Source organism: Lepisma saccharinum, chromosome 10 (assembly GCF_977018435.1).
Source record: "Lepisma saccharinum chromosome 10, izLepSacc3.1, whole genome shotgun sequence".
Taxonomy (NCBI): Eukaryota; Metazoa; Arthropoda; class Insecta; order Zygentoma; family Lepismatidae; genus Lepisma; species Lepisma saccharinum.
In genome coordinates, this window is record NC_139238.1 from 12,087,933 (window position 1) to 12,101,383 (window position 13,451).

General features: G+C 37.8%; 1 protein-coding gene across 1 annotated transcript; it reads right to left on the minus strand.

The window, feature by feature from the left end:
• Positions 1 to 5,910: 5,910 nt before the first annotated feature.
• LOC145994203 (uncharacterized) lies at positions 5,911 to 12,891 on the minus strand. The gene is made up of 4 exons (XM_083130299.1): positions 12,697 to 12,891; positions 9,408 to 9,569; positions 7,457 to 7,624; positions 5,911 to 6,153 (listed from the first exon to the last, which is right to left on the minus strand). The coding sequence occupies exons 1-4, from the start codon at positions 12,766 to 12,768 to the stop codon at positions 5,992 to 5,994; spliced, it is 564 nt and encodes a 187-aa protein (XP_082986425.1). The 5' UTR covers positions 12,769 to 12,891; the 3' UTR covers positions 5,911 to 5,991.
• Between the last annotated feature and the right edge of the window lie 560 nt (positions 12,892 to 13,451).

Below are 13,451 nucleotides of genomic sequence, written 5' to 3' on the forward strand. Positions count from 1 at the left end.
GAAATGTTTCCCAGTCGAATTTCGTTTCAATTCAGGTAGATATGGTGGAAATTTTTAAAAATGGTGGACATGTAAAACTGTATATTTCTATCACTGACATTTAAAGATGAAAAATCGGTTCGTTTTAATAGTCCCGTCTAGTTCGTGGCAATTATTTTACACTAAGTGTAGTGTCAGGGTGGTGCAAGGAAATTGCGTTCAACTAAAGAGAAGGTGTACGCAAGAATAGCGGTGTTAAAGTTCAGAAGATTGAACAAATGCCTGTCTGAACCCTTAACCTGGCAACCAGTGTCTATCAGACACTGTTGCTTATATTTTTTGTGACATACTCCAAACGATACTTTCTGCGAAGGTGATATTTTTTACTTTGTTCGTTTCTCTCTTTTTTCTCATTTCACAATATTTCACTTTGTTTGATAAAGAAAGTCAGGCGTAAAAAAAATATTTTGCATTTCACTTACGTAAAAGGGCAAGCAGTGTAGTTTCCTAATATTACTTGAATATGTATTAATAAATTTTTAATAAAAAGTAAAGTATTTAATAAGACCACATAAAAATATTATTTACGCTAAAATAGAAAAAATGAAAAATATATGAGCAAATAAAACAATTTCCTCACACTACCTTCCAGCTCAACATGTTTCATATACTATGCTGCAAAAAAATGCAATTACGATGATGATGATTAATACAAGAATTATGGATATAACAATGATGATTAGGTTAAATATCATGTTACTCGCTTGTTTCCACAGCGATGAAACATCAAAATCTAGCATTAGAAGGGCAAGATCCATTTAAAACAATGCAGTATCCAGAGACCTGCACAAGACACGGGGAAAACCCGTCTGCGAGGAGGCGCGCCTACAATATTATGCAACACGCACGTCGAGCCCAGGTGTTCGACATCGCGCAAGCGAGCTTCACGTCACTGTTGTACACAGGCATCGATGCCTGCCAGGTTTTTCTATTACCCGGGTCTTACGAAGACCCGTGAGACTCGATGTAGTTCTTGCAGGTAGACGCGAGCACTACTGTCAGTGTTGCCAACGGCCATTATATTTCATTACGCATGGAAATATTTGAATTTCTGCTAGCCGCAGGTGCCTTGAGGTTGTATAACCATTGGCGTAGTAAGGGGTGGGCGAAGAAGACGACCACCCTGGGCCTCGCGTCCTATGTGGTTGATACGAAAAACGTAATAAATGGAAGTGAGAAAGATAGAAAAGGCTAATTTTTGTGGGCTTTATATTCTAGTTTAACGTTATAATTTGAATGAATACGTCAAATCAGAGGCAGGTGGGAGCTCTAAGCCTAAGGGGCCCCGAAAAAGTCAAAATAATTCTCATTTCTCATGTGAAACATTAACGCAAAAATTGCTTAGACATTGTTATCCATTTATTATTTTCTAGAATAAAAAGCGCTTTGTCTTGGTTTTTCTTCTGTCTCGTGACCTTGCATAGCCTACCCGATTTTAATAAGTTAATAATAAATCATCTCAAAATGCCACGGAGCAAAGTATGGGGCATTTAATGCTTCCGGTGTTTTAAACTGAAGAAGGTATGGATAGCATTAGCAGTTCTTCCTTCCTACCAACAACTTCAGATGCAGCTATTGCCCTCTGCAACGGGCACGAAGATGATTTATCTTCCGAATTTCCTGATCAAGTTCTACGTTTCAGGAATGTGCTTAAATCTGAAATCAAGTGCTTTGGCAAAGTTCTTCTCCTTGATAGCTCTACACTAGCTTCCAGTTAGCTTCCAGTGTTCTCTGTATCCTGTACCGCCTTCTGTTTGTTTCCTACTCTTCAAACAACCACGAAAAAAGAACTATCTTTCTCAAAATTGAAACTTAGGAAAAGCTTCTGGAAGGTAGTGTCGAATGGTATGATTCAGCCCAAATTTAGCGGACTCGGTAATCTCACTCTTGAACGAGAAAGGGAAAGATCTAATGTAAAAGTGTCATTCGCTGCCCAGAAGCCGGTAAGAAAAGTTCTGCTAAGCAAGGTGGGTTGATTTATATCAGGTTGATTTAAATCAAGATTTAAATTGGGGAATTCAATTTTAAAAAATAACTTATTGAAATCACTTTAGATAAAATTGCGGAATAATGTTTGGCTGATATTTGGCTAACTTTCATTAAAAACACTAAAATTCTGCTACAAAGACTGTAAAAAGTATTTTAAGTTAAAAATGTAAAGTACTTCCAGAATTTACTATTTTCACTGTAAGAAAAGTTACTGAAATTATAATAGTTTCATTAACACACTCAACAAACATTTTCATATTAGGTTCAAATATATAAATAAAAATAAATTTAAATAAAAATTTTCAAAAATTATAAATAGAAATTATTATTTATATCCACTCAGCTGTTAAGAGGGGCGGGGGAGGGGATAAGTAAGTATTTGTATTTTCTTCTTTTGAATACATAAATGTCAAAGAAAGATATGTTGTAATATGTGCAAATTCAGAGGTAGAGCATCGATTTGTATAATTATTAATGTAAGTGTAGCCAAAACCAGCCATTCTAAGTAATTACATACATTTCCTGGAAGAATCTGACTGCACTTGAGGGACCAAATTTGTTCCTTGCGGACACGTACTTTACGATTTTGTTACGCCACTGTGTCAAATATTTAATATTACAAGAACATTAAGATGTAACAACAAAATGAGATTCACAATTATTATTATCATCTAAGTCCTAAAATTCAAAGTTAACTGGTACAATTAATGTGCAACAAAGTCAAGACTGCTAATTAAAAAAAAGTCAAATTAGCTGTATCAATTACTTACACCAAAGATTTCACACTTATGGTGCAAATGACTTTCGTATTAAGATTTTTTGATGTTGAAACCGATTGTGTCGAAGAGCTTGTAGGTAGATACTTTGGGCCCCTGGATAGGATTGTGGTTTAGCGCACCCCTTGCCCCCTGCTCCATCAAGCACCGACATTTAATGTATGTCCTTCGATATTTTCTTCTTAAGCCATGGTTTGTGACATTTACATCCTACAAATTTTAAAATGAGGAAACAAAGAACGACTCATAAAATAATATATAGGTTATATTTAAAGATTCTTAGTTTGTATTTCTGATTTTTTTAAAAAAAAGTTTAGCATATTTAAGGATATTTCAGTTGTTTGATTTGCTTTGATTTAGTTTATTTTACTTCGCGTTTTGTGCCTCTTGGCTAATTTGAGAAGATGGGGATGAGTGATGAAATGATGAAATTGATGAATGGACATTCACAAACAACCAAGCCCGACCGGGATTTGAACCCGGGACCCTTGGCGTCGCAGCGCGATGTGCTAACCACTCGGCCACTGTGTCGGGCGATATTTCAGTTGTGTCTTACTGCCTAAAGAACATCTTAAGAACGGTGCTATTATTACTGCTTTGGTTAATGAAAATTCCAGCAGCGTGTTTCTGTAGCTCTGTCAAGTGTAAATTTCTCTGTCGCGTACTATTAAATATAATTTTCGTCAGAAATGTATTAATATTATTTTTATTATTAGGCTATTATATAAATATGATAATTTACTGGCGTTTCCTTGATGACTGTGTATCGATTCACATTGATATTTCAAACTTAAAGAACGGATGAGGCAGCCTTGCATTCTAATCTCGCCCAGGACCTCGCGATATGTTGCTACGCCACTGTAGTATAACTAAGATTTTGTAACTTCTCAAATTAGTTTCATTATTATGTCAGAGCGACTATCACATATTTTCCAGTTTTTTTGAAGGTCTTGAAATACTAGGTTTGTGTGTCTTGTTCATTTTATGTCACTGTTCTGGTCTTGAAATCGTAAATCTTCACTCGGTTTCATTTTTACGTCGTTTGTTTGTTGAAATGTGTAAATAGCATTGCCTGCCTATGAATCCGATCTGTAGAATCCTGAGCGAACGACGATTTGTTGAAAGAGATGACAATATGCAAAAACCTTTTATAATGCAAATTCTGATTTCACGATCCATGTTATGGACCATCGTGCCTTAGTGTTGAGGGGTGATATCTTGAGCAACTAATTCGGATATTGAATTGACAAAATTACAGCAGAGAGAAAACTGTTTAATTGATTGATTCATTTATTTGGTCACTTTATGCACAATAAGGCTAATCGGGACTGAACCTACAGTTTAAAGTGGGATCCGAAACACTATGTACCTCCACCGGGTATCGAACCCGTGACCCCTTGATTACAAGCCAACGACACTACCACTGCGCCATAGAGGAGCACCCCCAAAAAATGTTTAATGTAGACCACCACCAGTCACACAAAGTTCAAAAATATTTACGATGGCACTTTTTGCCAAACTTGGTTCGTACTCCTTTACAGGTGTCAGCAGTGGCGGCGATTAGGGGCGTAACGAGAGAAGGCAGTTGCCCCACCTTTTTGCCACTTTGGCACCACGATAACCTTATGTACCAAGGGAAATTTTAAGTTCTCCTAGACCAATTTAGAATCTAAAAGTCGGCAACGGTGACTACGTGACTAATGTATGTGGAGATGGTGCAAAACCGTAATAAGCGTTCAAAGACGGGTCAAAACCGAGGTCTACAGTTTTACTCGCCCGCTCGCTAGCCAGGCGGGCCTAGTAAGCGAATTAGCCCGATGTGCAGCTCTCTGGCAGTGCCCGACAGACAATTCTTGCCGGGACACGTTACAAAAATATCTTAGCCGGATAAGGGTTAAACGTTAATTTGATTAGTTAGCACGCACCACGTGACCCTACACCACACATTATACTTCTCCGGAACTTAGTGAAAAGACCAGGATTGAAGAAGAATAATACAGGGTGTCCGAATTGAAATCCCTAATTTCAAACACTTATATTAAACATAATATACAGGCAAGAACAGTGTGGTAGATGGTATATGGTAGCTTAGCTATGGAAATTTTAAGTACGTAATGAATAGTAAGGATTCGTTTATTTTGTATCGTTCCAGGGGATGAAAAGTAAAAATGACAACCAGTGCTGAAAAAGCCCAAACTGTGTGGAGGTACGCAGAATTGGGATCCATTATTGCAAGCAATCCGTTCGTACACAAAATTTGGGAGAGCAATCTCACGTGACGCTGTACGAACGGATTTCTTGGGACTTCGTGCAAATGCATCTGCAATGGGCTGAACGTTTTTCTCTGATGTTCGTGATTGGCCACCACCATGCCTCTTAGCGACAAATCCTGTCTCTAGAAACGCTGCTTTCCACGCCTTGATTCTCTCTGATACTCTGCACGAAACCGTCGTTCAACTGCAATAATGGATACCAATTCTGCGTACTAACCACACAGTTTCCGCTTTTTCAGCATTGGTTGTCATTTTCACTTTTCACCCGCTGGAGCGATACAAGATAAACGAATCCTTACTATTCATTACCTATTTCAAATTTCCACAGCTAAGCTACCATATACGACTTACCACACTGTTCTTGCCTGTATATTATGTTTAATATAAGTGTTTGAAATTAGGGCGTTTCAATTCGGACACCCTGTATTATCAGACACCAAATACACTACTTGATTCCAAATCAACGAAGTGGACGAGTCGGTGTGGCACCACGTGTAATCAACTTAACGCGCAAGTGCAGAGTGTCAAAAAGTGCAACGAACTAATAAAAATGAGATACTGAATCCGGAAATGTCCATTGTAAGTGTGACCTTGTTGCCCTGCCGTCAGATTTTGATTTAGTGAAAGGGCTTAAATACTTTCATGAAGTATCCCCTCAGCCAGGATAATTTTCACAGGCACCCCACCCTCATCTACTGTCTTTTCTACATGTTGATTCACACAACATCCCCAAGAAATCCCCGCCTCCCACTTAGGATTTTCCACTTGGAGCACTGTGTATAAGTCCGGGTATCTTTACAAGTAAAAATCAGAAAACAATGCGGTTTTAAAATTTTATTTTCGGTACATACAGTACATATGCAAAACACAATCATGTGAAGATGATCTTTCTTCCTTCACCTAGAAGCATCTTCTTATTTCAAAGTGAGCATGCAGTCAATTGCATAACAGGCTATCTTGTCAATATCCTCCCAAACTACAGCCTTTATAGTATATTTCTTACCAAGAGTGACTGGGAAGTATTCTTGAAATTTAGACACACTGTAGACCATATCAGGCGGGGCGCACTTCTTAATCTGCAAACGAGAACAAAATAATTAAGAAAATTATAACAGATACCAATGTTTGCAAAGTTACTTTTTGAAGTAACTGAGATAGTTTACGTTGCTCTCTTTGAAATGTAACCCGTTTCTAGTTACTTTATTCTTGGTAAGATGAAAGTAGTAGAACACATTGCATGCTTAAACTACAGGACATTTAATACACTGAAAACGAGCAAGATTTTTATTATCGGCTAACCAATCTGTCGTGTAATTGCTATGGATGAATTGCTACACATTAATATACACGAATGCACCTAACTTCTATTCCTTTTCTTATCGAACAGCGAACAAAAAATAATAGACAATTAACACTAGGAAATCACTATCTTCACATAACCAAACGCTCGTTCTGATTGGTTGTTACCGCAGCATCTAGCAGATTTATTTATTTATTTACTTATATTTGGGATTACTGCTTTGGCAGTTTTTCCCATATTTATGTACTGTACATAAACTTAAATATTTTCTTTTAACTTTGTATACATTATTATTATTAGAAAACACTATTGATAGAAATTACTCCTACTAAACTGCTATGCCACATTTTCTAAGAAAATGATAATATATAGCCAACTGTAAGGTTCACAAATCAAAGATTCCAAACACTGTGGAAGAGGGATTGCACAGTTTATAAGTGTTTTGTAGAATGTTTCCCTTTCTTGTATGTATCTATTACACTCAATATAATATGGCCTTATTGTCACATATACAGTTTGGGTTTTGTACAATCCGAATCTTTTGTAAATGATTTTTAGTAGTTGATGTCCTGATCTAATACGATTTAGCAATACTATCACATTCCTTGTACCTTTTACTTTTGTAAACGAGGGCCTGTTTCTATTGATATTAGCTATCCTCTGATATAAACTGCCCGCATTATGAAATACACTTTCCACCATCCTTTCAGTTTCCCTTCAACTTTTTCTTCACCCTCGCTAAAAGCTCTGTGTACCTTGTTTTCAGCTCTAGGACATGTTGAATTTCCCTAGCTTGGTTTGTATGCAAAACTGCCATTTCGTTTCCCAAATTTTGAACATGTGCTTTAACCCAGTTTAAATGAATTATCTTTCCTCTGTTCCTTAAATTCTGTAAAATTTTTACACAGTTTATAACGTATGGATAGCATAATAAATCGTAGTTGGACTAGCAGAAAAGCAATTTGCAATTAGATGAAGCTCTAGTCGCCAAAACCAGTGTAGCAACTAATCCAGCGCCAAGGGCATTCCAGTAGGAAATCCAGCTTCGTGTGATTCAATCTTTACATGGATATACTTACAGGTTCCTGCGGGCAGGAAAAGTTCCGTGCTTGCAGGGCATCAAGAAAGAACGAAGCCTCTTCATTGTCAGTGTTCTTGTGTTTCTCTGCCTGCTTACAGCCATCTTTTAACTTCCCATTCAGCACTGTATTGTTCGTTACAAACTTCTCGTAAATGCAGTAGTCTACCTGTAGTGGGAAATAGAAACAGATGTTTATATCGCATCGAAGAATAATATCTACGAGTATAGTGAGGATACGATTGACAATAGTGACACAGAAATAGAAATACATACTATATAAAGTATGATAAAGTTCCCCGTGCATATGGCACCGTGCCATGAGAGCACATTTAGGGGATGTGGAGGTAGGGCACCATACATTCTCGATCTCGGTCATTTTGGAGGTGATGTGATTAGCACCACGCTCCGGCTTACCTCCCTCAGGTACCCATTGATTTGAGGCTTGGTGAGCCCCAGAGCTGCTTTATGTGGGGACAAGGCCGACCCCGGGTCTCCCGCGTGGCAGTCAGACCCCCCCTACCGATTAAACCACCGCGACAGTAAAAATGAAAATTATGTTTTACAAATTTTTATTACCAAACTTCTAATTAATGCTGAACAATCGTGAGGCCCTTAGTAAGTCTCCTTCACCTGATACAGGAATTTACAGAGCAAGCCTTCATTGTCTTGGCGAAGTTTCAGAATTCAACCTTGCATTTAAGTGAACACAAGTTAAGAGAAAACAAAAGAATAGCATGTTTGAAATAAATACTCACGGTTTTAACTAGCTTTGTGTAGTTCAGCGCGGTTACTTCTAATCTTACAGTGCCCAATGCTAATAAGGACCGTTCCGTGGTACATTTTTCGCCTTTTGCCAGCAACGCGCACGCGGACATCCCATCGAAAGGGCGAGACGCAATAAGTGAGGTCTCCCTTATCGCACAACACTAGAGCAAGCTTGCATTCTGACGTCATCAGGGAATGCTTTTACTATTAGGCGAAATGCCTAAGTTGTTAGGCTAGGTTAGCTAGGTTTAGTACTCTTAGCATAAATAACAAATTTTGAATGTAATCCAACAACGTAGGCATTCCTCGTCTGACGTCAGAACGCAAGGTTGCTCTAATGTTGTGCGATAAGGGAGACCCCCCATAACTGCTACAAGACTACCTGTCTATTTTTATTGGAGGGGAGTTCCTTTTATCCTCATTCGTTTCCGAGGGCAGAACAATCGGTTACAGAGACAGAGGAGAGAGAGAGAGAGGGGGGAAGAAGACAATGAAAGAGAGAGAGAGAGGGAGAGACGGAAGAAGACAATGAAAGAGAGAGAGAGAGAGAGAGAGACGGAAGAAGACAATGAAAGAGAGAGAGAGAGAGAGAGACGGAAGAAGACAATGAAAGAGAGAGAGAGGCGGAAGAAGACAATGAAAGAGAGAGAGAGAGAGAGAGAGAGAGAGGCGGAAGAAGACAATGAAAGAGAGAGAGAGAGAGAGAATCGGAAGAAGACAATGAAAGAGAGAGAGAGAGAGAGAGAGAGAGAGAGAGAGAAGCGGAAGAAGACAATGAAAGAGAGAGAGAGAGAGAGAGAGAGAAGCGGAAGAAGACAATGAAAGAGAGAGAGAGAGAAGCGGAAGAAGACAATGAAAAAGAGAGAGAGAGAGAGAGAGAAGCGGAAGAAGACAATGATAGAAAGAGGGAGAGAGAGACGGAAGAAGACAATGAAAGAGAGAGAGAGAAAGAGAGAGGCGGAAGAAGACAATGAAAGAGAGAGAGAGAGAGAGAGAGAGAGAGAGAGAGAGAGAGAGAGAGGCGGAAGAAGATAATGAAAGAGAGAGAGAGAGAGAGAGAGAGAGAGAGGCGGAAGAAGACAACGAAAGAGAGAGAGAGAGAGAAAGGAAAAATAAAGACCTTCTGCAGGAGATTGTGCAGAATTTGACTTTTGCAAACAAATATAAGACTGTCGTGTACTCACTTCGATTTCATCGTCTCCGAACCGCTTAACAATGTCGATGCAGCCTTCGATGCTGAGGTCACACTCATCCAACACGTACTTGAGTCCATTGATGCTGAGACGCTGCTCGTCGACGTCATCGCAGTTCCTAAACTCGCTGAACCATATCTTGTAATCTCCGCACTGGAAGCAAACAAAGAACCAGAGAAATTTAAAATAAACAATGCGTCCTCACAACTTGCTCCACGCACACACAAGAGTAGCTAGGTTCAAATCCCGGTGGAGGACACATTTAATTTGACCTGTATGCGATTCTAACTGAAAAATTACGCTGTCGGGATTCACACTACATGGAAAAATACAGGGTGTTCACAAATTATCTTTACAACTTCAAATCTAAATAAATAAATAATGCAACAAGGTATCTCAGTTCTGTTTCTTAGATTTAAAAGAGAAACTCTCAAAACAAACAGGCGGTGTAAGGGATGGTTTATAAAATATCAGCTGACTTTAATAAGAAAATCTAAATTTTTTGTATGGACTACTTCACGACTCGTGCAGACTCCAAGGTATGTCTTTTCCTTTTGGACTAAGACTAGTCAGTCTCGAAGCTAGAGGCCCCAGGTTCGAACCCTGAGCCTATAGATGTATAATTGTTTGTCCCATAATTCATTTGATGAGTTCAACATTCATTCTCATCGTTACGATTACCAAATGGCAGAAAAGTTACTAAAATGACCAATATAGAAAGAAAGAAAGTAAGTAGGTACATGCAATGTCAGGCAGAAGAAATTTATTTCAGATTTTCAGGGGAATCTGAAGTTCGTTGATAATAACACGTCAAAATCTACAAGATTCTTTTAAACTACAGTCCAGCAGAATTAACTTGAGAGAAATGGCCGCTATGTGAGTGATGCAACTGCGCTGGAGTTGGTTAGAGAGGGGGACTTACCGCTGTAACGGGCCAATGGAAACTCTACAAGAGTTTGTAGAGTTTCCATTGGCCCGTTACAGCAGGAAGTCCCCCGCTCTAGCCAATTCCAGCGCTGTTGCATCACTCACATAGCGGCCATTTCTCTCAAGTTAATTCTGCTGGACTGTAGCTTGTAGACTGTAAATAATCGGTAACTCTACTTAGAAAATGCTAGTTCACTTCCTGGACTTACAGGCCTACATAAGGTGTCTTTCTTTATTATTTTAAAATTAATAATTTTTCAAAAGTGGCCAGTCAATATTAAAGAATTTATAGGTCGGTAAGTTCAGGAATGTTTTCTAGTGATTTCTAAGATAACATTACCAATTATTATTTACAGGGAGAACGAATGAACAGCCAACAGCGAATAAGCGGGTTTAAAGTGATCTTGTCGAGTTTGATGTAAGTTATTCTCAACAAATTTCTTTGAAGAAATGAAGGTATTTTGATGTTTGAAACTATCGATAGCTAGATACACTCCATATTTACATCTTGCAAGTGTTCGACCGCACCCACACCATCAGACTCTTTGTGCAAGGGCAGAAAAACGTCACAAGTGTTATGTTGTGCGTGGTGCATAACCGATTGCCCCTGAACATTTCAAATGGAATGTGAAGACTGAAGGAGTATGTATTGGAACAGAGATTTTCTGTGTTGTAAGGGAGTGAATAAAAAACACAACCCGTTTCTGAAATTCGACAGAAGTGTTTTTTCGTTACACCCTAGTACAGTGGTTCGTATCCAGTTGCAATTAACCTTTCTGAACATAAAGTTGTCTTCAAACCAACTCCAAACTTTCTGCTGGCACTCTATCCTGCATATCTGTACCCAAAAATGTTCGTTACTCCATTATATCTCTGCTTACAAAAACTTCAACAGGCCCATTGCAAAGGGTACGCTAGGAGAGCTGCAACCAGGTCCTCTTCAAAGCTTTTTTTATTAAAGATAACACAATCAGAATATGCGAGTGGGAAATTTTCACTTGGCAGAGGCAAGGAGAAAAGGAAATCATACAAGCTGTTAAGATTTTCAAGTGATGAGTTGACACCTACACACTATATTTTGGGGATCACCACGTGAAAATTGATGTCACCATTCAACTCTTTAACATGCCATTCCCTATTCGACCACGTCAGAAATCCTTTCATCCTATCATAAATCCTTTTCCATGTATGATGTTGATACGAAGTTACGGACTTACACTGTATATAGATATATTTATATTAATGTTTGCTTACTGACATTCTCAACTGCCCTTAAATGTTTTTCTCTGTGATTCCTTTCCAAAAGAATCTAATTCTCAATGTTGTCAATTGACAAAGATATTGCAAAATTGGTAACACCATTAAATTAAGCCTTGTTTCCATGATAACAAAAAACTCAATATGCTGACCAAGGCAGAATTTATTTTATTTTAAAACATAAACTCTAAACGTTACGTTTCAACCTTCTAGCAAGGTCTTCTTCAGACTCTGTACCAAATACAAAATCTGAGTTTTGGGCAAAACTGGTCAATTTTGATAGAATAATTGACGATTTTGCTTCATTGAAAGCTAGAAAAGTTAAATTCTAATTATTTTATTTGAGATATCAGTGGGTTTTATAAATACTTTGTAAATTTTACTTAAAATAATGTGCAGTACTTTTAAATTTTACTTAGAGTAATGGATAATACATAGTTTATACCGATGTTATTTTTTCAAGCAGAGTTGAATTGAACCGTCCAGTTTTTGAACAAAATGGGCTGAATACTTTGAATACATATCAGAGGTAAAATAAAGGTTTTAAAAACAAATCACTTATGGAATATTGTTACCATGGTTACGATGAATAAGTTTGTAATTGTAAGTTTCTTCATCCTGCTCTTAGTTTTGGTTGCTATGAGGTTTTTTATGATTTCCCGAAAGTAAGGTCGAGTGCAATCTTTCCCTTCTTGGTCTCACCGATTCAATTATTTTAAATTACAAATTTTTGTACTCAGCACATACTACACACTGTATTAATTATTTTATAGCACGTTTTAAAAGATGTTTTTCAGACACCTGGGCTTAACTGACAGATTCTTAATTAAACCTGTTAAACTTTTTGAAAATCACAAATGCAAACTACGACTTTTTAAATGTAACCTATGTTAATTTTAATGATTTTTCGTCGTTTCCCCCATTTCAAAATTTGTAGGATGTAATTATCACAAACCATGAGAAGCAGAAAATATCGAAAGATTTTTATGGGGTGGGGAAGGCGGGGGTGGCGCCAAAATATCTAGCTACGGGGCTGAACTACAACTTTTGGCATTGTTGTCCAACGTTAATGGACACATTACATAATTGTACTTACAATTCCCTCTGTTCCTTCAGAAAGAGCCATTGGCAGAAACGTAGAAAGACAGGAGAGAACGAGGAAGAACATTTTTGGCTTCTATCTCTCTGACCTTTTTCCAAAATTGACCCACTCCTCGCTCTGAGAAACTTCTTAAATTGGGGCGAATTTATATAGAATATGTCACGAGCAAGGAGGACAATTGAATTCGCATGCTCACACTAGCACAATGCCCGCTTCTGACGAGTCCATTTCACACTTATGTCCTTGGCCATGTATCGCATTGATAACGTGGGAACTTTTCTGGCAGGTGATGAAACAATACGCTCGATCTTTTGTGCAAATCGTGGAATATGGGAAATCCGGCTGCATCGATCTCGAAATGGAGAACACGAAGGTACATGCATATACATATGCACGCATATGCAGGGTACCCCTAAAGTCACTACCTATTTTAAGGACAGAAGGGTGTAATTGTAATGAAAAATATTGTGTAATTAGACACACACAACGTGACTACATTTTGGTTACTTAATTTATTTTAATATTTTCATTACATATATGTAAATAAAAGCAATTTAAGTGTTCACAAATCTTTTATATAAATATATATATTACTGCTTCTCAATTTTTCTACATTTAAAGATACTTTGGTATGTTTTAAAATTGTTTGTACATATTTTGAGTTTTAAAAAATAAATTGTCTAATTTTTAATAAGGTTTCGAATGACAAGTATCAGCTTTCAGTACAATCAAAATATTTGCTAAACTTG